The sequence below is a fragment of the Neovison vison genome, chromosome 13, assembly GCF_020171115.1.
Source record: "Neovison vison isolate M4711 chromosome 13, ASM_NN_V1, whole genome shotgun sequence".
NCBI classification, from domain to species: domain Eukaryota; kingdom Metazoa; phylum Chordata; class Mammalia; order Carnivora; family Mustelidae; genus Neogale; species Neogale vison.
Window position 1 is genome coordinate 83,159,892 of NC_058103.1, and position 26,262 is coordinate 83,186,153.

Here is a 26,262-nt window from a genome sequence, read left to right on the forward strand (position 1 = left end):
TTTATGTACTTAAGCACTGTCTACACCCATGGTGGGGCTGGAACTCAGGACCGGGGTACCAAGAGTCACAGGCTCTTCTGACTGAACCAGCCCGCTGCTCCTACAAAAACATCTTTTTTTTTTTTTTTTTTTTAATTTATTTGACAGACACAGATCACAAGCAGGCAGAGAGGCAGGCAGAGAGAGGAGGAAGCAGGCTTCCTGCTGAGCAGAGAGGGGCTCGGTCCCAGGACCCTGGGATCACAACCTGAGCTGAAAGCAGAGGCTTTAACCCACTGAGCCACCCAGGCGCCTCCAAAAACATCTTTTATAAACATGGTCTTTCAAGAGACTTTCTACAGCTTAGTTACTCATAGTTTTTCTTGATCTACAGCAGTACTTGGGGAGCTTGTTGGAAATGCAGAATCTCAGGCCCCATCCCAAACCTACTTAATCAGAATCTGCCCTTTAATGGGATCCTCAGATGAATCTGCACATTAAAGTGTGAGAGGCAATGATACAGTCATCCATTATAAAGATAGATGAAAGGGTGGGATGCAAGATCCCTAGGACACAGTCTATCTTTTATTCACATTTGTATCTCCAGCATTTGGCACTGTATCTAATACCATAAAGCAAATGTTTTATGAATTAATTAAAGAAGAACACAAGCCTAAAGTAAAGTAAAGCAATGGTAACAGAGGAAAGGACTAATTGAGAAATATTTAAGGGTCAAAACAATTCGTTGACTGTGATGGTTAATTTTATGCATTAGCTTGGCTAGGCCATGATAACCAGTTTTTGGTCAAACACTAGTTGTTGTTAATATCCTTGTTGTAAAAGATTAACATTTAAATCAGTAAGCTCTGAGGTAAAGCATATTATCCTCCAAAATTTGGATGGGTCTTATCCAATCAGGTAAAGGACTTAAAAAACCACACCGAGGAAAAAGAAATTCTGCCTCCAGTCTGCCTTTGGACTCTGCAGCAGCAGCTCTTGTGTGGGTCTCCATCCTAATGGCCAGCTCTGCAGATTTCAGAATTGCCAGTTTCTATAATCTGTGAATCTGTTCCTTAAATCAGTCACTCTCCCTCCCTCCCTCCCTCCCTCTCTACACATTCACACACGCACACGCGTGTGTGCGTGCACTCCCGCATCTCACGCTATTGGTTTTGTTTCTCTGGATAACCCCAACTAGTACAGTGACTGATTGGATGTGGAGGGAAGGGGATGGCAGAAGTAGAGGATGGTGCTTTTGGAGATTGATTGGGTGGTGGTGACACCAATCTATGGGTGCTGAAATAAAAAACATGAGAGCTATCCTTGCTTCCTCTTACCCCCTAAATTCAGTCACCAAGTTCTGTGATTTATTTTCGCTATTAATCTTGAATCCATTTACCCCCATATCTCTTGCTACCACCTTCATCAAAGCTTTCTCTAGACTTTTCTATGATGACCTTCACAATTGGTTTTCCTTCTCCCTAACTTGCCCCTCCATAGTCCATTCACTACATACCAGGCAGTTTGCTTATTTAATTAAATCAGATCGTAACACCTCTTTCTTGAGACTGCTGAGAACTATTCAGTGGCCTGTTATTTTTATTTTTATTTTTGGCCTGTTATTTTTAAATTCCAGCTCCTTACTATAGCATACAAGGTCCTGTATGTTTTGACCCCTACCTCCCATCAGTCCCCTCTGTCATTCTCTCTCATTAACTTCATTGCTACTAGCTGTGTAAGACTACTAAGCCCTTTCCTATTTTTGGACTTTGTACTTGCTATTCTTTCTGCCTACGATGTTCTTTCCACACATCTTTGCATGGTGTTTTTCTTTCAAATCAAAGTTCATATGTTACCTTTGCAGAAAGCTCTTTCCCCGACTTCCCTCCTGCAAGAGGCCTCTGCCAGTTACTCTATCTCATCACTCTGTTTTTGTCATAACATTTATCACAATCTCTAATGACCCTGTTTACATATTTAATGTCTCTTTGGAGTAAGGGACTTTGTGTTCTTTACTACTGTATTCCTATTAACTGGCATATAGTAAATGGTCAATAAACGTTTTTGAAAATGACTGAATGGTGCCTCATCATAATAAGGACTAAGGATAAATTAACTTATGATCTTCTGATCTTGACATTCTTGTGGGACGTCCTAATAGACATGTCTAGTATATATTTGGAACCACAGAGGCCGGGGCTATGGATAGAGGACTAAGAGTCATCTGATTACGGTGGTGGATGAAATCATGTGACTAGAGGCTATCCAATAATAGGACAGAATGAGAACAATCTTTGAAAGACATCAACATTTAAGGAGCAGCCAGAGAAAATAGGTATAGAAAGCATACTAAGTTTAAAAAAAAAAAAAAGTATCCTTCCAGTTTCGTTGTTTTGTTTGTAAAAAATTTAATTTTAAAACATTGTGGAATGTGTTGGGGTGCCTGGGTGGCTCAGTGGGTTAAAGCCTCTGCCTTCAGCTCAGGTCATGATTCCAGGGTCCTGGGATCAAGCCCCGCATCAGGCTCTCTGCTCGGCGGGGAGCCTGCTTCCTCTCTCTCTCTCTGCCTGCCTCTCTGCCTACTTGTGATCTCTGTCTGTCAAATAAATAAATAAAATCTTTAAAAAAAAAAAAACATTGTGGAATGTGGTATATTTGAAATTTCACTTTTTGACATCAGGAGACCTGGGTTTTTGTCATTCAAATATCAAATTATATTGAACTGAACATTGAACACTAATGGTGAAGACTGGAGAAAGTGCACAATGATTCCTTATTTTCTGGAAATTGTCCTAGTACACAAGAGTAGGTAGGCTCCCAAAAGCTGTGTTTGCTTTCTTACCATAGCTGATTTAAGAAGGGCATAGCTGGTTTGGGAAAGGTCAAAAGCAAATTGACTGTGAAGCTAATGAAGCTTTAGCTTCAGGGCCCCTAGTTACATGGACTGCTTCCACTCTTCAAAGAAAGCCTTCCAAACTGTATATGCTTCAAACGCTGTAAAATCTGGAACTTCCTCTAGGTGGGATGTAAGTAACTCAGTGGAACTATCAGTTCTTTTTAGGTAGTCTCCAAAGATGGCCTTCCAATGAATAGTACTCACGCCCTTATGCAATCTCTTCCCCTTGAGTCTGAGCTAGCCCTATGATTCATTTTTAACCAGTAGAATAGGGCAGATGTGACATGGGATGCTAGGCCATAACAAGCCTCGTAGCTTCCACCTGCACCTTTTGGAATGCTCACTCTGGAGGAAGCCAGCAGCCATGTAGGAAGTTTTACTACTCTAAGACTACCATGCTGTTTCAAACTAACTAGATGGAGAGGCTGTTTGTGGAAAGAACCAGACATGGGAGTGAAAAAGCCATCTTGGGTATCCAAGCCTGGTTGAGCCCTCATATGATTCCATCCCAAACACTTGAATGCAACTGCAGAAGACCAAAAAGCAAGAGTTGCTCAACTGAGCCCCATCACCCTACAGATGAGTGAGGGAGAAGTTAACTTAATTAAGCCTCTTAACTTTTGAGGTGAATCGTATGCAGTGATAACAGAAGGATTCTCTTTCCCAGGACTTTAGAATTTGGTGACTGATGACAGCACCCTGAAGGGAAGACCAAAACTCCTGATGAAGTGATTTTCCTGGCCACCTTACTTCCTTCTGCCTACACTTGAGGTCCAGGTGTCCAGCTCCTTTTTAAATGTCATGAGGTACCCCACCCAGCATCTTTCATTCTTGGCCCCAGCAAAAAATTTTAACAAAGTCCAAACTTTGAAGTGTGAGCTCATTCATTGATTTATTCAACAAATAATTATGGAGTGCCTACCCTATACCAAGGACTGTTCTAGGTTCTGGGGATATTAACTTGAAGATATTAATCTACATGCAATTGAACATGGGTTTGGGGAGTTGGAGATACTATGGAGAAATACATGGGCTATATGTATGCAGCCCTGATAAATTTGTTAAGCAAAAATTGAGAATTTATTCACAGTGTTGTGCATGCTGCTTTTTGAAATGAGGAAGCAGGGAAATAATTGTCTAGAATTATGTGCAACAAAATTCATTCAGTCCTTAAAATGAGTCTGTGATTCACATGTTAGTCTCTAGGGGAGCCCTATAATCATACATAACATTATTATGATCAGAGTAATCGATCAATGGTTTAACAAATTTATATTAAAACCTCTGCCTGTAAGAACTTCATCATTAAAACCATAAGGTGGTAAATGACAACAGAAATGCAGCAGAGGGGTGCCTGGGTGGCTCAGTGGGTTAAAGCCTCTGCCTTCGGCTCAGGTCATGATCTCAGGGTCCTGGGATTGAGCCCCGCATTGGGCTCTCTGCTCAGCAGGGAGCCTGCTTCCTCCTTTCTCTCTACCTGCCTCTTTGCCTACTTATGATCTCTGTCAAATAAATAAATAAAATCTTAAAAAAAAAAAAAGAAATGCAACAGAGATGCCAGTGGTGGCTTTTTTTTTTTAAGATTTTTTTTTTTAAATTTATTTGACAGAGATCACAAGTAGGCAGAGAGAGGGGAGGAAGCAGGCTCCCCACCGAGCAGAGAGCCCAATGCAGGGCTTGATTCCAGGACCCTGGGATCATGACCTGAGCTGAAGGCAGAGGCTTTAACCAACTGAGCCACCCAGGCGCCCCCCAATGCCTTCTTTTTAAGTGAGCTCCCTTAAGTACCAAACTCAAAATCTCAGAGATCAATGAATTAAGGCTGAAGAGGTTTTAATTGCATATAGGACAAGTTAAGATATAAAGTACCAAACTCACTGAATCATTATATATGTAAAAATACTGGATTTGTGTTTGATATAGAAACAACTAGGGGCATCTGGGCAGCTCAGTTGTTAAGCATCTGACTTCAACTCGGGTCATGATCCCAGGGTCCCGGGATCGAGCCCCAAATTAGTCTCCATGCTCAATCTCAGCAGGAAGTCTGCTTCTCCCTCTCCCACTCCCCCTGCTTGTGTTCCCTCTCTTGCTGTCTCTGTTAAATAAATAAATAAAATCTTAAAAAAAAAATACAAAACAGAAAACTAATTGGGGGCACCTGGGTGGCCCACTTGGTTAAGTAAGTGTCCGACTCTTGATCTCAGCTGAAGTCCTGATCTCAGTGTGGTGCGTTCAAGCCTCACACTGGGCTCTACATTTACAAAAAAAAGGGGGGGGGTGGAGCCTACATTAAGAAAAAAAAAACAACGAATTGAGTTTTCCCTCTTAGCCCTCAGCCCTCCCAAAAAGCCTACCCAAGGATTTTTTTTCTAAGACATGAAGTGACAGCATCTGTCTCTGTTCAACTCCTATACATTTTCCTTCACTTAGTTTTATATGGTACCGTAAAATCTGAGAGGACCTTCCTATTCCTGTCCGTAAACTGGACAACCCATACTCTTCCTAGGACTTTACCAATCTCCTGGCCTCACACTGTCCACTAAAGGGTAGCACCCAGTGGATTAATCATTTGTTGTCTTAGAGGAAGAGATTACATGGTGTGAATTAGGTCAACTTCTACATAACTCTTACCTGTTGTCCCACCCACCCACCCTATTCCCTATGTCAGCCAAAGTGATCTTTTGAAGACAAATCTGATCATATACTCCCTTGTTTGATTTTATATCCTTATGCCGCCTCCTCCCCACCCCCCCTGCCCCCCAACCAAGCCTGGCTTTACATTCTTTCTAATAAATATTCTACAGATCTCAACTTAATGCTTTTTCAGCCAACCCAAGCCTGGCTCCAGACAAGATTGTGTAACTGGCATTCTTTTTTATTTATTTTTTTTAAGATTTTATTTATTTATTTGACAGAGAAATCACAAGTAGATGGGAGAGGCAGGCAGAGAGAGAGGGAAGCGGGCTCCCCGCTGAGCAGAGAGCCCAATGCGGGACTCGATCCCAGGACCCTGAGATCATGACCTGAGCCGAAGGTAGCGGCTTAACCCACTGAGCCACCCAGGTGCCCCTGTAACTGGCATTCTTAAAGCCATTCTTCTCCTCTGTGACCCTTGTCCGAACATTATTGTCAGTTCTCCATACTAGACTGTAAGCTTAAGGGCAGTGACAGGTTTGCTTCTTTCCACCATTCATAGAGCCTGGAATAGTGGCTAACACATAAGATGATGTTTTAAAATGACTTTTACTGTCATTAGGAAGGCTGCTTATAGTTACTTTCAACAAATATTGCCATCTATCAAACATAATATTAAAGGTCATTATGTGGTAGCTAACTAAAAGCTCTATCTAGTTCATTTGGTTAATCCATTAAGAAACTTCTAACTTGGCAAATCATTTATATCAACCCCACTACCCCGACTACTGAACCAGATCTCTCAAACCATTCAGTACCATTTTTTCATCACCCACTTTTTCTGTAACACTCAGCATATTTTCATCAAATACGTTAACATAGGTGACCTCTCCACTATTACTTCCTGTCATTTGAGTGTACCCTACTGCCCATGTTTTCCTCAAAAGAGCAAGGACATGTGGTATTACAGTACCATGATTTTCCACTGCCCTTTCCTGCCCCTTCTAGCTTCAGACATCTCCCCAGACACTGCATATTATCTCCTGCATATCCTCAAGAGAACTAGCTGCTTTAGCATTTTCACTGTTGTAGTTATTTGTATATTGCTTCACGGTTTATAACGTGTGACATGTTTCATCTTTGTAATTCTGAAAGGTAGATCTTGGTGCACCCTTTGCACAGAAAACAAGGCTCAGAAAACTTTGTCTAGTAAGTTAACCAGCATTTGTGGACTTGGAATCAGACTCTCTCTGAATGACCCTTTTACTAACCAAACTCCCAAGTCAACTATTCACCTTAAGTCCAGTCATTTCTTTCTAAAGATAATAGGGGTATTGCAGTGATTCTCAAACATGTATGTGCATTAAACTCCATTACAGCGTAGGGAAAATAGTTATTAAATATTCCATCACAGCCAGGGGGTGAGGAAAATGAAGACATGCTGGTCAAAGGATAGACATCCAGTTGTAGGAGGATCTAGTTTTGGGGATCTCGTTAACAGCACACTGACTATAGCTAACAGTGCGGTAAGTGTGTACTTGAAAGTTGCTATCATTTAAATGTTCTCATCTCACCCTAATAAAAATGGTAATCAGGTAAAGGATGTGTCCACTAGCCTTACTGTGGTAAACATTTCACAATGTATGTATCAAGTCATCACACTGTACACCTAAACTTACACAATGTCAATTTTACTCAGTAAAGATGGAAAAAAGTCTCACCAGAGAGATTAGGGTGGAACCAGAGTACTGTTTTATAACTATGTGGTTCATGTTATTTTGCCTCATCTTAGGCTCACCATGATCTGGTTATTTGCTATCATATCTGCTTCTCAAAATTCGCCCCTTTATTCAGATTTTATTCTACTTCCTCAAACAGTAGTTCCAAAAATTGTGATTTCTCGTGTCTGTAACCTACTCTGTGTACCTTACCTGTATGTCCTGAAGATATCAGAGAGGAAAGTAATGTGAAAAAATCATGTAACTAACCAAAAAAAGCACTACACAAATATAAGCTATTGTTTCTAATGGCTGATAAAATATCATCAAAGAAAAGTGTTTCCATAAAAGTTTTATTTATCCCCACAACAACCCTGTGAGGTAGGGTGATCAGGGCATTTGAAGATGAGAAAACTAAGTCTACATTACTTGTTCACGGCTATACTGCATAGTAAATATGTAGAAATTAAACTGAGATTTTTTTTAAATATCCATGACTTTTATATTGATTCACATGGAAAAAGGCAGAGAGAATATTAACTCCCCCCTACCTTAATGCCAAAAGGACACTACCTTGAAAAATCCCATTTCAAAAGATGAAAGTAGTATTTCATTGCTTATTTCTACAAAGATTTATAAAATAAAAAAATAGTGAAATATCTTACAGTTAATATATATAATGGTCTCATTCAGGGATGTCCTCCAGCTATATATATGATCAACTATTCCAAGTGCTAGAAATTCAAACTCTTAAAAAAAGTATGAGACAAGAATGATAATGAGCAGTAGCCTGAATCTTCTTTATTATTCCTCCATGTATCTTGAGTAAGTTGTGAAATCTGATCCCAGTTTAAAACAAAACAAAACAACCAACAAAAAACTACCACAGAGACATCCGGTAAACCTTTATTTAGTTGCCTATTCTCAAACCACTGTCACATTATTTAAAACAGTGATTTCCCAAAGCTGGCTATTAGAATCACTTGGAGAGCTTTAAAAAAAAAAAAAAAAAACCAAACACAGAACTCTCAGGCCCCACTCTAGATCCACTGAGACAATTCTGTAGGGCCTAGGCCTCAGGAATCTGTATTTCATAAGCTCTTCAGAGTAATTCTAATGGTGAGGTTTGGGAACCACTGATATATTTTAAAATACTAATAACAAAACCAAAAAGTAACTAACTGTAAACTTGCTGCTCTCTTACCCCTTTTTAAAAATTTCTCAAAACACATTATATCCCCAGAACTCTTGCCTCTGGGCAAGTAATTTCAATTCAAGATACAGAGAAACATTTTATAAAAATGTATCCTAGTGAGTGAGACTTGGATTCCAATAATAATTTAAGTGGCATTTAAATACAAGATACTGAGTTTTGTGGTTCTTAATCTGAAATTTTAAAATGTGTTTTATACAGGTTCCTAGCAGGCTTTCACCTTCAGAAGATAGTAAAAGTAATGACACAATCAAGCATATGAGCACTGAAAAAAATACTATACTCAAATATAGCTCATGAGAGGAATAAGAAAGTGAATGAATGACAACCTAAGGCCTTTTGGCCCATACATTTTTGTTCCCAGTCCACTCTTCCCCTATAAGGGGAAATAAAATAAACATTCTTTCCTAGTTGCTTGGCATAGTTATTCAGTGGGTAACTATTAACTAAGTTAATTTAGATACACAAGATTAAAAGAGGTAACAAATAAATACCTAGGAAGACAAAGAGAAGTCAGTTCAGAAAACCTTAACTATCTAAGGATGTGGTATATAACACCATCATGTTAGTACAATTAAATGAAGGCTTCAGTGTCCTTTACATTTCAGCTTTATGTGATTGACACAAGATGTGGAAGAGATCTGGTCCTTATGAAGAATTCTGTGCTCGCTGTAAAGATTTGTAGGAATAATGAAATGCTTTCTTCATTGATGAGATGAAGTCTCTCTGTTTTTCAGGCAAGTTGACTGGACAAAACAATTAAAACGAACTTCTTTAGAAGGCTGAATGAAAGTACTATCTGGCTGAAAAAGTCATTGGCCAAAGATAACTTTTTTTTAAACCATTCTATGTTTAACACTAAAACAAAAACAAAACAGAAAAAACCAACAATAACAACAACCAAACAAACCAGAAAAACCAGAGAAATGTAAAAAAAAACAATGTACACATCCATTTCACTGACAGGTACAAGAAAATAGCCATTTATAGAAGTTAACAATGCTTTCAACAATCCCCCACCCCCGAATTTTGGGAAACAAGATAAAACCATTGGGTAAATAAATATACATACTAGCTAATATAAAACAATTATGGTTTCAAATCGTTATCAACTCTTTTAAGACTCAGAGAAATATGGTGATATAAATCTGATTAGGGCTACATATATTACACAGAATTAAAAAACACAACTGATTTAAACATCCTAACAATAATACAAATATTTAAAAGAATGTCTTAAAAGCCAGACATTTATCACTGGAAATATCACAATTGTAGTATGTACTTCAGATATGTAATGTGTATATAGGTCACTTTTGCTGTGTCTTATCAGGTATCTGTCTCTCCTGCATTTCCTACGGTCAGTTTTTAAAGAGTTAATGTTTCCTGCATGAACTGAAGCAGGTGGGCACATCTCAATTCACAAAATAGACACCTCCACTTAACTAAATGGAAGTGTTTAAGATAACATTTACCAAAAGCTAAAGAAAAGGGGTAATGAGAAGGTAAAACATTAAAGTGGAAGGAAACTGGATAACTGTCTCTTCATAAATTATTTTTAATTTTTTATTAACTACAAATTTAAAATGACTGAAACCGAATAATGAAAAATAAATTGGTCTCAAGAATTTCTCTCAGGCCATATAATTTCTCTTTATTTCTTTACAGAATCTTCTTACGCTAGATTCCTTTGTCAGTTGACTTAAAGAACTCTCCCAGCATGGGACTGAAAACACCTTTACCATTAATAAAAGATGATTAAAAGTTGGTGTTTATTTTAAAGTGCCCATAGGCATAACATTACAGGTGCTTACATTTCCCTTTCAGTTATGGGAAAGCCCTTTGAGACTGTGTTTACTTAATCAGAAAAGCTTTCAGCAATTGTAATGCATGCTGAAAGCTTAGAACTTGTATAGGTTTTGGGTTTTACTGTTTGAGCATTAAAGGGGAGCAAGGAGAAATGTTAACTAGGTTCACAATTTTGAGCAAGAGCATATGTAAAGGTAACGTATGTACATTTTATTTCAAGAAAGACAGAAGACAAACAGCATAAAGATGCCCAGATGCCCTAAAGATAAATACATTTCAAAGATTCTCATTAAAATGAATCTGGAGTATTTTTTCCTGCAAGCAAAATACCTTTCTTTAAATTAAAACAAAAACAACCAAAACAAACAAACAAATAAAAAAAAACCAGTATTCTGAATTGCAAATGCTTTGCTTTTTTTTTTTTTTTGCAGAATATCTGCCATGATTATTTTTTTAATGAATAAGGATTTTCCACAAAACAGGCTTGCTCTACATGCTAGGTTTTTTAAACAGTTCAGTGACACAATATGCTAACTACATACACAACAGATAATATAGTAAGAAAACACTCAACCTGATGAAAAGTTAAAATCTTCATTAATACACTGAAAATTGACATAACTCATGCCTTTAAAATCAAAAATACAAAAATTAAATGTTTTCCTAAAAAGATTTCCTTATTTTAAGGATTCATTTGAAAATGAAGCTGCATGTAATTTGTACAATAAGTTGTACAAGTAAACAGGTAATATACATAAAAAATTAAGTGACATACTCCTCAATTATCAGTTGTCCACCTTTAATTTCCAATACTGTACTTTCTTAACAAGCATACAAAATATCAAACTTCTCTTTAGAAAAAGTGCCGTTCTTTGACATCCTTTACACAAAAACAGTCTGAGCCTGTGGCATGTTAATGCAGTCGAGAGGCAAAGCATACTAACTTTTACAAATTCTACCTTCCATAAAAAGCCTCCCGAAAAGGAGATTACACGCCACTATAAAAATATCAACCTCTTGTGGTAGCTGCATTAGAGAACCAAGGCTTGACGACTATTTTCATATAGCATAGAAAACCACTATGAGAGCATATTAACTGCATTGGTGGCTTCGGAGTTTACTGTGCCACAGGATTATGCATAGCTACTGTAAGGTACCAAGACTGTTACACAGAGTTTTAAATTGATTGTAACCAAGAGCATAACAGAGGTACTACCAGCCCATGCAAAATAACTAAAAATACTGAGTCACTGTGCTGAATACTTCATTCCTGGAGAAAACCAAAGGCAGCAGTAACCAAATCAAGCCCAACAGGTGACCAAACTCATTCTCCTCAAAGATTGGTGAGCACAGTGAAGTCTGAGGTATACCTTTATCCATTAAATCTGTGTGCCACTGCAAGATATTACCATTTGGGAACACATGCCATCACAATGGTTTAAATCTTTTGAATATTAGTCATTCATATATTCTTATCTACCCAGTCCTTTGATTTTTTTTTTTTTAAGATTTCACCTACAGTAGAATATTACAGAAACAAAATATAAATGCATGTCTTTCTAAATGAAACTTACATGGACTAAAAGTAGAGAATATTTTTAAACAAATATACAATATGCAGGCAGACAAAGCAGGAAAACGGCCATTCAAATGTATAATAAAAAACTAAAAATTGACTATTTCCAGAAAACTATGAAGCGCCTTAACTAAAAGGAATGCATAATGAAAATCTAATCTAATACAGGTCAAAAATGTAAAAAGGTTATAAACCTTAACAGGAAAAATAAAACAACTTTTACTGGCCATTCCTGTTGAAATGAGAATCTTAAAGTAACAGAAAAGTGGCTACAAACCCACTTAGAGCACCAAACAGAGAGAAAATAAAAGTCCATTTTCATCTCTGTTATTATCATAAAATCCTGTGTGACTACAGGTCAAACTGCTGGTGGCAGAAACAGAATTCTTTATAAACTGCAGATGTCCTGTACATAAAAAAATTTCACTGGAGTTGCACTAGTTCTAAAGACTCTTCTGTTTTAGCCTACCTACTGTATGTATTCAATCTGAGATAAAGTCTCTTTCTGTAACCCTTGATTATTATTGGGCACCAAAGATAAGAAAAGCAAGACGGGGTACAAAAATGCAAAATTTCAACAGTAATGGCAATGTTTTTATCTTAGTCCAAAAGGGTCCTGCATTCTCTCCCCCTTCAGTGATTTGACAAGTCTTTGTACTTAATCTGGGGGCAGCAAATCATGCAAGCGAAATCTGTCTCTGATGTGAGGTCGAACATCTTCATTCTGTGTGGAGAAAAAGACATTTTTAAAAGCCACGTAAATTTCAAAAATATGATTCTCATTAACATTCTTCCTTTGCAGAGGAAATATACAGTTTATTTTACAACTTATATTATTTTGTTTGGCCAATATAAAGCTACTATGAAGAAGCAGTTAACTTAAGAATTAAATTTAGACTAAAAAAAACCAAACCTGTCATTCACGTTTTAATTCTGTAAAGAACAATTATGCACTAAAGAGAACCCAAAAGACAGAAGTGTTAAGCCACTGAACTCTACTTGATATATTAGGAAAAAAGTAAAGCCAGAATAAAGTTTCAGTAGCATAAGCATGAATTCTAGACCTGAACTATGAAAGCAAAGTGAAATCAATTTGATACTACTAGTTGTGACTTGCAAGAAGCCCAGTGAAATAAAAACACCCAATCTACAAATTTTTAAATATTGATGAGCATGATTTTAATATAATTTAAAAGGTTAGAAAATGCTTGTAATCCTTTTCAACTTTGCCCTAATTTCATACCATGCTGACTTAAAATGTCAATATAAAGTGTTAAAAAGGTTTGTTTCAGTAGAGTTGAGGCAACAAAAGAAACTTAAGATATACTTACCAGTTCTACAAGCTTCTCCAGAAATGGAATCAATTTTAGGAGCTCATTGTCATTTTTATCCATAAACCAGCTTTCTATAGGGATTCCATTAGATAGCTATAACGATAAATAAATAATTAAATCCTCTTTTTACATTTTGCCTACTTTGTAAAAGCCTGAGAGAGAAATAACAGATACTTAAGAAACGCATGTATATAATAAGTTCCTCTGAAAAGGAATGCCATCATTATGCTTGTCATATTCCAACAACTCAACAGTGCAAGAGACAGATGTTAGGGAATACATCAAAGCCCAACTGGTTTTTCCATGTAATGTCTTCCTAGTGTATATGAAACTATACAAGAAAGAGCCATTGAAACAAGTTTTGCATTAACATAACTAAAAATATTACTTCACTGATTCAAGAAATAGCTACTATTAGTCAGTGCAAGGTACTGTGAATGAAGGAGTACAGCCAATGCAAAAAGAACACTACCAGAAAGCCTATACTTTTACACATGGATTGTATCACATTCATTTTATTCCAACAAATAGCAGGATAACCTGAAACAGCATTAATGTAGCAAACAGATACAATGGTATTTCACTGAAGAGGAGTCTAGAAACAAGAATGCAAACCACATTTGTTTCATCATAAATAATCTCTAGGTTGTCTTTAACATTTATGCAGAATACTGTGTTTAAGATGGAGGACAACTGAAATGATTTTATCCAGGAACCAGTAAGAAATTCTTTAAAAACATATTTCAAAATGTGAGCAATGACCTATTTTGAACATATTTCAATACCATATGCAGTTTTTCCCTTTTCTCCCTTTACATCTTTTTACTTTTTTACTCGTTCTATTAACATCCAACCCAATTTCCACCATCCCTATTCTGCCCAGATTTATTGTGAAGGAAATCTCCAACTATCACATGAACATATTCATAATGTAAAACATTTTGCAAGGATGCCTCAGTTCTAGTTCAAGTTTTATTTCTTTAAAAGGCCTTCTTTTTTTTTAAGACTTTATTTGTTTGACACAGAGAGAACACAAGCAGGTGGAGAAGCAGGCTCCAGGAAGAGCAGGAAGCGCAACGCAGGGCTTTATCCCAGGACCCTGAGATCATGACCTGACCAGAAGGCAGATGTTTAACCAACTAAGCCACCTAGGCACTCCCCCAAGTTATATTTCAAAGAAACACTGACACAGCATATAAACATACTGACAAAATAGTCTAAGAAATTATTTCGGAATGTCAAAGCAAACATATCAGAACATGACTGAGGTCTTTTTAATTCTCAAACATGTTTACAATTACTTACTTAACAACTGCTAAGAATACTATTAACTGATATATATATATTTTAAGATTTTATTTTTTTATTTGACAGAGAGACAGCGATCACAAGTAGGCAGAGAGGCAGGCAGAGAAGGAGGGGGAAGCAGGCTCCCTGCTGAGCAGAGATTTCCCGATGTAGGCTCGATCCCAGGACCCCGAGATCATGACCTCAGCTGAAGGCAGAGGCTTAATCCACTGAGCCACCCAGGAGCCCCGGATATATATTTTATAGTCCTTTCTTATTTAGGCCTACTACCCAGATTTTTATCTGTGTTGTACTTAATTGAAAGAAAATTTTCAGGGCACCTGGGTGGCTGAGTGTAAGTTAAGCCTCTGCCTTCGGCTCAGGTCATGATCTCAGGGTCCTGGGATGGAGCCCACATCTAGCTTTCTGCTCAGTGGGGAGCCTGCTTCCCCCCATCTCTTCTGCTTGCCTCTCTGCCTACTTGTGATCTCTCTCTGTCAAATAAATAAAATCTTAAAAGAAAATTTCTCACATGAACATAACAATTTGGCATTTCTAATTCTGAAAGATAATACTAAACACAGAAATTTCACCAGTCAAAATTCTGTTCTCCTATCATACTCTGTTTGGCAGCATTTGTTCTCACTATATATATTTTTTATCATTTTGTTTAGCAACCCTCCCTTCCTACCTGATATGCAAAGGCTTGTGGTGAGTTGTCAATTATTATAGTCTTTGAAAGATCTCTTCCAAGGATATTTAAGTCCTTTATATAGTTTCCTTGTACACAAACACAATGTTCACGGAAAAGCCGATGCCTAAACATAAAAATAAAAACAAATTAACTAAGAAAAAAAATCTCTAAAAATTACAACATATACTGAAACATACATACACATACCATAGGCTTTATAGTTTAAGCCTTATTATTTTCTCTCACAAAGGAAATTCAAATATAAATGTGAGCCTAAGCTTTGGGCTACAGTTTTACTTTTTAAAAATGTTAGCAATTATTGAAACCTTACAACCAATTATTACCATGCCTTTAAGAACTTCGGCTTATCCCAAAATGTTATATTAAATTATAAAGAGGGATTAAAAACTCTGTAAATTGTTTTTGTAATTTATTTACCCAGGAAAGCTCAGTTCAGATGCAGCATCTGGTTGTCAGCGAGGTCCTGCTTTTTAACCAATTTTCCAGATGGTTGACTGAGGCACAAGGAGGTCAAGTGACTTGCCCAAGGTCACACAGTAAGTCAGTGGTTAGCCCCGCATTGGAACCCAGGATCCTCCTGGCTCCCAGTCCTTTGCTCTAACCAGAAGACCACACAGCCTCCCTATCCCTGTACATGCCAGAATAGAAAATATAAGAAGGAATGTTTCTGTGTTGCCATTTTTAAAAATGTTTTTAGTTTCCCTTATAGTTTTTGAGAAAAGGTATGGAGGCCAAAACATTCCATCATTTCAACTTTTCCCAAACACCCATCTTTCTTTTAATTTAGTTGAGTGTGTATATGATCATTTGAAAAAACAAGGATTGAATGAAATGATGAATTCAAATTTAAGTATTACAAATGTAAATTAACGTTTTACCAATGATACTTAACTGAAAAATGCTGTTATCATTTTAAAAAGCTATGAAAGGCTTTATAATAATACTTATAAAACTGTCAGAATTATATCATCTCATTTAGCACTCAAAATGTTAGTCTCCAAATATTACTAATAATACAGATCACCTTGAAATGTATACATTAATAATTTGGTAAGTTTGGCTTCCTTGTGTCTTAATCCCACTAAACAATTTTCAGCAGCTAGGGTCTACTCATACCTCTTATTTTTAATTATGGAATTTCAAGAAAGGGGCATTTTCTACCAACAAAACTTGCCATAGCTCTGAGAACAAAACTCAACCTTAAAAACACCAGTGCCAGTGGTGATGACAGTTTTCTAACCAGACAAAACGTATTAAAAATAGTTCTCTTCCTCCCTTTTTATAAAGAACACTTTTAACTAAACCATGATCTACCTCTGTATGGTTTAAAGACCATCCTACTTTGAAAAGGTTAAGACCAGACAAAAGAATTTTCATTCCTGGTTGGGCCTATAAGATTCCATTTTTATTTGTATGAACATTTATATTACACATGAGGATACTGAAGAAGCCAGTGCAGCACATAATGCAAGTTACTACTAATGTTTCTTCCCCAATAGCAGCAAACTCACCCAAGACAGGAGACAAATGACTATGTATGTGGATACTAATGATTACTTCAATTAAATTACAATAAAACTCCTCCAGTTATTCAGGAGTCTGACAGTCAGTCAGTAGCAGGTATTTGCAGTTTTACAAAGGAACTACTTTTGCCAGTCATCAGATTTGCTTTTGGACACATGAGATTCAGACATCATCGAATTTCTGAGTCTCCCTTGTCTTCAACATAATTCCCTTTAGCATTCTAATGAATTCAATCTACTATTCAAAAAGTTCTTCCTGTTTTAAATTATTCAAATACAACTACATAAAACAAATTTAAACTCCCAAATATTTAAGTTTTATAGAACTAGTTTAAAAGAGGGGCATAAATTTGTAACATCATAATTCCATGACTATGACTTGTCCCCCAGTTAAAACTGAAATCTCTAAGAGGGAAAGGCTGGTATTGCTCACCACTGTTGCATGGAACACTGGAGGTGCTGAATAGAAATTTTCAGAATGAATGAAGTCATCAAAGCAAAATCATTTGTGTACTTTTGTTAAAGTTAGGTAAAATGAGCATGTATTATACTTTCATAAATAGAAAACATCATTTTCATTTCTGATCTGATGCTTGGTTATATGGAAGATAAAATGAAAGTGACAAGGACAAATTCTGATCCTTTAGATTAAAAAAATCACAGTTCTATTTACAAGAAAGAAAATCTAAGTGTAGACATCAGAAAATGGCTTTTCGCATAGCTGCAACCACTCAATATCAAAGGTACCATTAACAGTAGAAATTAGGATTTTCCACTAAAAAAATATGGAAGAAAGTATTCAAGAAAATGAACTCCCAGCTATTAAAGCTTTCATGAGCCTTTTCTGGCATCTCTTATAGCTCTTGGTCCAAAAAAAATCAAAGATTAACTCTGGCATCTTAAAGAATCCAGCAAGACTGCTAACAGTCTTATTATCTCACTTCAGTTGACACAAACAATGGAACTAATTTTCAAACTGTTTTAAAATTACCCAAGGCACTCCCACCTAACCAGGAACACAACTGCATCTGCTGGCTCAGGACACACACAAGGAACTGAGTCCAGATCAGGATAACTTGAGTGACTAAACCAACTGCAATTTCCAATTAGAGTCATGTAATGTTTTCTTTCCATGGAGGACAAATTTGCTCTTGAAAAAAGCAAAAGAGTTTAATTTATCCTTTCTGTTAAAATTAACCTTTATTTCTCTATGCCATTAAACAAGGGACATAACATGCATTATCTCAGAGACATAAGGAAGTGAAAATATCATGCACACAGTGAAAAATTCCGCATACCCCCAATCTCCCCCCAGTCCCAAAAGAAGTGAGGATACAGATGGACTGTGAATGAATATATACATTTGATCTTTGTATCCTTTAAAGAAAGTCTGTCTGGAGTTCTATCATTTGGAACTCTTAAAGAGTTTGGGGCTTAAAAAAATTCATTTCACCATTCAACACAACCAATCTCTATATATGCAGCCAACTGAAAATGGCCATCAAAATTAAATAGAATCAAAGTAACTTCATAGATCAGTGTGACAGACATTTCCACTATTTCTTAATTAAATTTACCTGACCAGTTGCTTTTTAGGGTCTAGTATGTTCAGTAACTTGTCTGCATACACCTTCTTAGAAGCAGTAAAAAGAATGATCTACAAATTCAGGGGAAAAGAAGTAATCATTATACATGATCTAAATATGGGTACTGTATTGAATAAAACAAAAATACTTATGTAATTAGCTTAAGCATGTTTACCTCATACATCTGAGACATTCGTTCCAGGAATTCCCTGAAGAATGGTCTTAATCTCACGTAAACCTGAAGAAATAACAAAGACACACTTCAGTAAATAAACATACAGAGTAGAAACAACTTATTTATAAGAGATGTTGTGTTCTAACTTTGAATATATTATAATTAAGAAGTTCATATTTTAAAGTAATAGAAAAGTTCACTAAGTACCACTCAAATATATTTCATAAACCAAAAATCACTTAAAACAATCTTTTGGTAGGGAAACAACAGTCATTGTGATGTTACTTTTTTATATTTAAATGGCGCCATACAATGTAATAGAACTTTGTGGAATATAATTTTAGTAAACATTCAAACTAAAACTGAAGGTTTCCCTTTGAGATTTTGATCCGCCAATCAGCTCCATCTTCCAGCCAGGTAGCATCCATCCAATTATTAGGCAGGCTGTGTCCACCTCTAGCTGACCTGTCTCAATGACCTTCCTCTATATTCAGAATTTCTTCGTAACAATCATCTGCTAAGAATACCTTTATTTTCAATCTCTATAAAGATAAATAATGTTCAAGAAAGAGATGTCTGGATTGGTGGGTTTAAATAACTGGAATTTTTCAGAATTCAGTCTTTTTCTACATTTACTGATTTAGACGTGGCATCTAAATTAGCACTACCAGGCTACTTGAGACTGAAAATATAACAGTCTAATACCAGTTATCAAAACTTACTGGCAATATCAGGAAAAACTATAGTACCCAAAGAACTGCCCTTTCTTATTTATGTTTGTCTGTTTCTTGCCTACATTTAATGTAGCTCTTGTAATACACTCCAGAATTCAAAAAGCACAGAATTCTAAGCCAAGAGCAACCACTAAAATGGATTTACAGAAGATTTTAAATTATACTCATTTTGTGACAAAATTTTATAAAGACAATTTTATACTTTATACTCAACAGTGATTATTAACTTCAAACACCATGAATAACAAATATTTATAGAAGATGTATGCACCAGATTCACTGGATTCAAATTAAAAAAAAAAAACCCACTAGTAACTACAAATTCAAAATCTAGGCTTCATGAAATTTAATTGTCATTAATAGACATCCACACAAAAATAATAAAAATTTCGTTTTGGGAATGTTTTGGAGAAGAACAGGGAAATCAAGCAAAGGTTTCTAGGAAGTAGTGACCATCGTACTATCAATCTTTATATCCAGGGCCCTCTGGGAGGAAGACAATGTCAAATATACAGTAAATACTTGATTTAAAACAAAAACAAAAATTGTTGAGTAAATGAAATAGAATTACCCAAAGTTAAGCAATATAGACAAAACAGAGAAAGAGAAGCAAGCCTATATAACTACATAAGGACAACTGAGTTTCCTCAAAAACTAATCATTTGTAGAAAACAAATTCTGAACAATTATTAATATGCTAAGAATATCACTACCCCTACCTCTAGGCTAGAATGATAAAGTATACTTGCTTTGAATCCCTATTAGGCATTTTATTTCAATCTCTTGACTAATCAAAACAAAGTAAAGCCATATACCCCTACCCCTAGAGCAAATAAAAACAACCAAATCCTTGGTATCCAATCACTATCATTTAGGATGAGGCACAAGAAATTTAACTAGAGCTGCTCTTCTAATTAATTTTAAGATTTTTCATCCTAAAAACATTTGGTATTCTTTGTGGCCAACCCAGGTAACTGACAGATTTCAGATATATTACTGTCTTAACTGGAAATAACATTTTTTATTAACTATGTGTCTTTTCAAAAACAGATTTGTGATGATTAAGGAAAAAAAATCAATTTAGTCAATACTTTTTTCCAATGACCTCAAGGATGATAAACTATGAACCATTAGTCCTAATTACCAAAATACTTTATTTTTGCATTTTTGTTCTCAGTATCTCTGTTATCACTTGCTCCATACTATAAACTAAGTAAGGTCTCTGTAATTTGGGATTTGTTTCCTCTGAACCCTAACACACTTCCATTTTATTTTAGAGGAATACTTCTATGTAAATGATATTATCCAAGCAGAGGAAGTGGAGCACCATACAAAGGTGACTTTTTTAATTTCTTATACATGACTTCCAGATTAAGTCAAAACTATTATTTCATTATACATAGAATGTATGCTACTATATACTATACTACTTTGACCATTCTTAATATAAAAATACATCTTAAAATTTGACATCACTCTCAAAATGTACTTGTTTATAGGGGAAGATGTGGCCCTAAAGATGGGGAATATATTGCTAGACTGTTTCCTTACATGAGAATAGAATTAATTGTTAGCTATAGAAGTTCCTATCCTCAAAACAGATTCACCATTTAAACAGGAAGGTATTTCAGTATTAAAATGTATACACAAAACTAAGGTGGTTAGTGAAAAAGAAGAATATAGAAAGATAGAACATTATCTGAGCAGGGGTGGAAGTTCTGCTTTGTACTGCAAAGGCAAAATCTCAGAAAGAAAAACAGAAATTGAGACACAAGGCCAGCAGGGTCTAAGTCATTTGGATGGATATATTAAAGCAAAAAATATGTAAAAGTCAAACACTAAGTACTATCTAGTAGGAAACAGAAAACAATTTAAGATATGTATAATACAAAGAGACAACAATTACTTATCCTGTGAGGTCACAGAGATACAGAAATACACAAATGCACAGAGGCATTACAGAAAGCTTCCAAATCTATTCCACAGATATTCTTAACTACATTTATCTTCTCCTAACCTTCTCATCATAAAGATTCCTGTCCTTAGGGGCCTACTTCCTAGTAGTGAAATGGTATTTCACTAACCATTCTTCTTCAAACTTGTAACTCTTGACAAACTTTTAATCTTCCCACCATTGAACATATCTTTTGAAAAAGCCAAAAGTTTAAAAATAATGCAGAATGCTACAAAGAAACAATGATATAAAAATACTGTACCCAAAGATACATCTTGAATAGGACTCACTACTATGCAAAGATATGGATTTATGAATATGTTCAAAATACAAAACTTTAAAAATAAAATCTACTAGAATAATATCTGCAAAATAGTGATAAAGGACCTAATCTTATATATAATCTGTTATGGACTGATTTTACTAAAATTTAAATTTTATATAGAAAAGTAATGAATATATATAACAAAACATTACTTTAACAGTACTTCAACATTCCTTCATATGAATAATACCTGACAACCTGTACTTTCTTTGGTATGAAGACAGTGAGAACATCCTATAATTGTGTACATACATACTCTAGCCAGGCCATAAATGGTAAACAAAACCAGATATAATAAAAGCGGTCACCAAAATAACAATCTAATTATAAATTGATTAGAAATATTTTATGACAGTCATATTCATGACTAAGTATGTGATGTCAATCTATATAAACTGAGTAATTTCTATTAGTTTACCAAACCTTATCTAATTTCATAGATAACTTTAACAGCATGACCAAAAAAAGAAGAAGAAAGAGGAGAAGAGGGAGAAGAAGAAAACATCCAAAGCAGCCATGCCTTTGTGGGCAAGTGAAGAAAAAAAAATTCTTACATGTAAATCTTTTAAGGAAAAATATGTCTTTAAAAAAAAAAAAGTTTATTTTAGAGAGAGAGCTCGAGCAGGGGATGGGGAAGAAAGAGAGGGACAGAATCTCAAGCAGACTCTGCATGGAGCACAAAGCCTGGTGTGGGGCTGGATCCCAGACCCTGAGATCATGACCTGAGCCAAAACCAAGAGTCGGAAGCTTAAGCAGACACTTAACTGACTGAGCCACCCAGATGCCCAAGGAAAAATATTTCTAAATGGCTGTAAGGAAAGATAATACAACCTTACCATATTTAAAAAGAAATATCTTATTAAAAATTTTTCCACGACATCCTTTGAATTTATTGCTATACTGATAAAGTTTTTGAAATTATTTTAATTTCATGCCGAACATGGGACTCAAACTCATGACCCCAAGCTCTATACTGGTATAGGTTTAAAACAAAACAAAACAAAAGAGTTAATTCAGTGGGGCTCACCGACGTAAGAGTATGGCACCTTTAAATAAAAAGATGATTGGTAAATACTATTTTTATAATCAGCAATAAGACTTTAAAGCAGTAGAAAACCAATAAAGCTGGGGAATGTGAAGAATGAGATGCTACAAATAACAAATAACTGAAAATAACTGAATAATAACAACTGAAAAATCTAAACATTAGTAGGTGTAAAAGTTGACTCTGCCAAGTTGTTAACCCTTCTATACACCTCAGTCTCTTAAAGTGGGTAAAGTAACGGTACCTACCTCATAGGGTTGTTGTGAGGGTTAAATAAGCTAATACATGTAAAGTACCTAGAAGAGTGCCTGGCACACTGAGACTGCCAACAACTACTGTTACTATCCACCCTATTATTTAAAAGTAATCAGTCACTAGGAGAATAGCTGGAATGAGTATGATTCTATGGGGCAGAACTGGATAACCTCAACTCAAAAGAGAAAGCTGTACAGCAGCAACCTATACTTTTAAATCGTGAATTGCATCAATTGATAGCTTAACTATTTAACTTCGTGAACATTTTCTTCGCATCAATACTAGAGCCTAGAGATAAAACCTTCTGTAAAGAGGGTTGCTCAGGCAGGCCCTGTGGAGACCTCAAATTCATAACCCACTGGGTGACATTATAGTCATCCTTTGCTTAACACAGTTCCAACAAGAAGTAGATTGCTGGGGAAAGTAATTGTAGGCAGATCAATCCGGAAATGAATAGGTAAATACTAAAACATCAAAATAAAAAATAGTAAAAACAAAACCCCTAACTAAAAGATTGTTCAAAACATTATACAAAATAGGAATAAATCAGAAAAGGGATTTTCCTATAAAGTCTATATGGGATAAAGTGAAGCTTATGGTATTCATACAGATAAACTGCCAATGAAGCAAAATTTTCAAGTAAAAACTGGCCATTACATACATACATATATATTTTTATGTGTATATATTTACATATATATATACACACACTGTTTATTTGTATGTGTATATATATATAAACTATTGCTGTGTTTATATTTACATGAAATTTAATCATTTTAAAAGCAAAAAAAGGTCATTTTAGTAAAACAAAAATGCTGCCTTTAAAAACAAATTCTAAACTGTCTAAACAATATGCTTAGCAATCAACTGTCTCCTCTCCCGTTAGCAGAACGTTTTCAGCTGTTGAATAAGAATTTTCCATGCATTTTTAAAATAAACTGCCTCTAATTTTAAGATACATTTACAAAGAATACAAAGAATTCCTCATGAAATACATTTTATCATCTTTGAGAAGTTGATAACTGTAGGTTTCAGCTCTCTTTTTAACCTTAAAAATCAGTAATGAATAATTACAATGAAAAAATTAGTACCAATGACTAACTATACTTACTAATAAGGAAAGTTTCTTTAAAATTACTTTTTAATATTAACCTGCAACTAATTATCAAAATACTGTTATTTTAATCCTCCAAACTAAGTGTCCACAACCCCAAATGTTTTATTTAGGGCACAATTATACATACTACTTTTGTACAACAAAAATTATGCTTTGTGTAGTTCAAAATAAAATGCCTCTTGCTTAATATTCAATTTAAGTCAGAGCCTGAGAGAAGGAAAAACTTGATTAGATATTTACTACAAAATTCTTCGTTTACATGATTGCTTTTTCTTCATGAAGCAAAAATAATGCTGACTTTTCTACGAAAGACTATAAAGAGGAGAAAGAAGCCACTGACCCTCTATTCCTCTTGTTCTGTAGTACAAAATATTTGAGATCTTGTGAAAATTACTCTATGCTATAAGGTTGCCAGAAAACAAACTACAGTAATGGGGAAGAGGTGGAGCTTCGCTAAACATGGATTTCCCACCCACCTCTCCCACCAACTTTTCCCATACAAGCAACCTCTACTAATAAAACAAAGCACCCTTTAGCAAGTAGCTCCCTACGGAACCTATCTCTCCTTGAGTGCTTACCACAATCTGATTTCTGGACAGCTGACCCAAAGTTTGATGATTTTACTGATCTTCAGAAAGCCACTGACTGGCTAAAGTCTTATTGGTGAACAGAGTCAAAAATCAGATGCCCCTGCCATACTTTACAGAATGAGGAGTTGGACAGCACAGTTACGTTTGGCTGCACTGTGGTGAAACATATGAGGCATCTTCTTTTTGTCTTCAATTAGCCACGTTTGGGCTGAGTAGCTCTATTACATCTTCAAAAAACTGAGCTCCAGTTCTTGATGGAGATAGAGGAAGGTCATTGAGGAGGTGGTTCAGCTCAAGAGCTAAGTGAAAAATCTGTCTTTTGATTCAGTCCTGCTTGTGGATAGAAGTCATCTTCTGGATGGAAGAGGGAGTGAGATGACCTAGAGTCTTGAATTGGTGGATCTGCAGGAACAGAAACTAAATACAGTGGAGACCTCTTAACTGAGTAACACCACGAGATGGATTTCCTGACAATGTGTCAATATAAGCTAAATATAAAGATTAAATATGTGCACTGGAAATGACCATGCACTTGTTTTTCCAGATATCAAATGCATTTGCACCATTCTATGAATAATACATTTTCCCAATAACTAACTTCTGTAAAATAATTTATGGAAAAACAACCAATTTAAATGGGGGAAAAAGACCCATTCAAACAAAAATCCATATACTTTTGCTTTATGAGTGCCATATCCTCACTTTAAAAACTCAGTTCTTTCGAATGACTTATTTCCCTCCAAACCACAATGTGTCTATCCATATAGTGTCAGCAGTAACATATATCAAATTCTGAGTTTTATCTTTTAGGATTTCTTATCCCCCGGAGAAATGGAGTTCAAATACACTCAATGTAGTAAACTGAGGCTTGAATAATCGACCTGCTCAAAAATTCTGAGAACTGGATTAAGTAAGTTGAGTCCTACTTATCAATCAAAAAGAGAGTATATACCATTAAGGCAGGCAATCTTTAAATATGAGTAGGGATCACCTTAAATTTTCCTTAAACTTTCACCTGGAAAAAAACTAAGAAAGCCCACAACCAGATTATAGTGGATCTAGTTTTTAATTTCTCTATACAATATTAAGAATGCTGATGAAGATTTGATTACTTACTCCCACTTAGAATTTGAGTACGTAAATTTACTGTATATACTCTCATAATTATTAGACCAAGGGTCACCAAACTATGGCTTGTGGGTCAAATACAAACCGTCACTTCCTTTTGAAAATGAAGTTTTACTGGGACACGCCACGCTTATCTGATTATGTACTTACTGTCTATGACTAGTTTCATGCTACAATGGCAGAAAAAGTATTTAGAACAGAGACTGCAGAACCTAAAATACTAAGAACTGTCCCTTTTCAGGAAAAAGTTTGCCAACCCCTAACATAGATGATTATTAAAGCATACGTAAAACAATTTACACTTAAGTAAATTAAAAAAAATTACACTTAAGTTGTTTTGAAAGAAAGAAAAACAAGTAGAATTAAAATTAGATATAGGCCAACCATAACAAACTTACCATAAAAAGAAACCCAAAGTAAAATAAGTCCCAAGAGGATACTTTACTTGGTGCTGATTCAGATGAAGAATTTGATCCTACCTTAACATTACCAGTTTATTTTTAAGAGTATATACTATGCTATGTAAATGCTATGGAACTGATATATTCAAGAGTATATAGATAAATGCCATGGAACTGTTCACTTAAAAATGGTTTATTTTATGTTGTGAATTCATCTCAATAAATTATTTTTTAAGAGTATATACAGTATTTTACAGGTTTCTAC

At 35.5% G+C, this 26,262-nt stretch overlaps 1 protein-coding gene across 3 annotated transcripts in view; it reads right to left on the reverse strand.

Annotated features, from left to right (window-relative positions):
- Positions 1–11,728: 11,728 nt before the first annotated feature.
- Positions 11,729–26,262, reverse strand: part of CTDSPL2 (CTD small phosphatase like 2) — an 81,311-nt gene continuing 66,777 nt past the window's right edge. For all 3 annotated transcript variants that reach the window (XM_044231598.1, XM_044231596.1, XM_044231597.1), the window contains exons 9-13: positions 18,446–18,508; positions 18,262–18,341; positions 15,138–15,264; positions 13,157–13,252; positions 11,729–12,549 (exon numbers count right to left, since the gene is read on the reverse strand). In XM_044231598.1, coding sequence (XP_044087533.1) covers positions 12,484–12,549; positions 13,157–13,252; positions 15,138–15,264; positions 18,262–18,341; positions 18,446–18,508 — 432 coding nt within the window. In that variant the 3' untranslated portion in view covers positions 11,729–12,483. The remainder of the gene's footprint in view (positions 12,550–13,156; positions 13,253–15,137; positions 15,265–18,261; positions 18,342–18,445; positions 18,509–26,262) is intronic.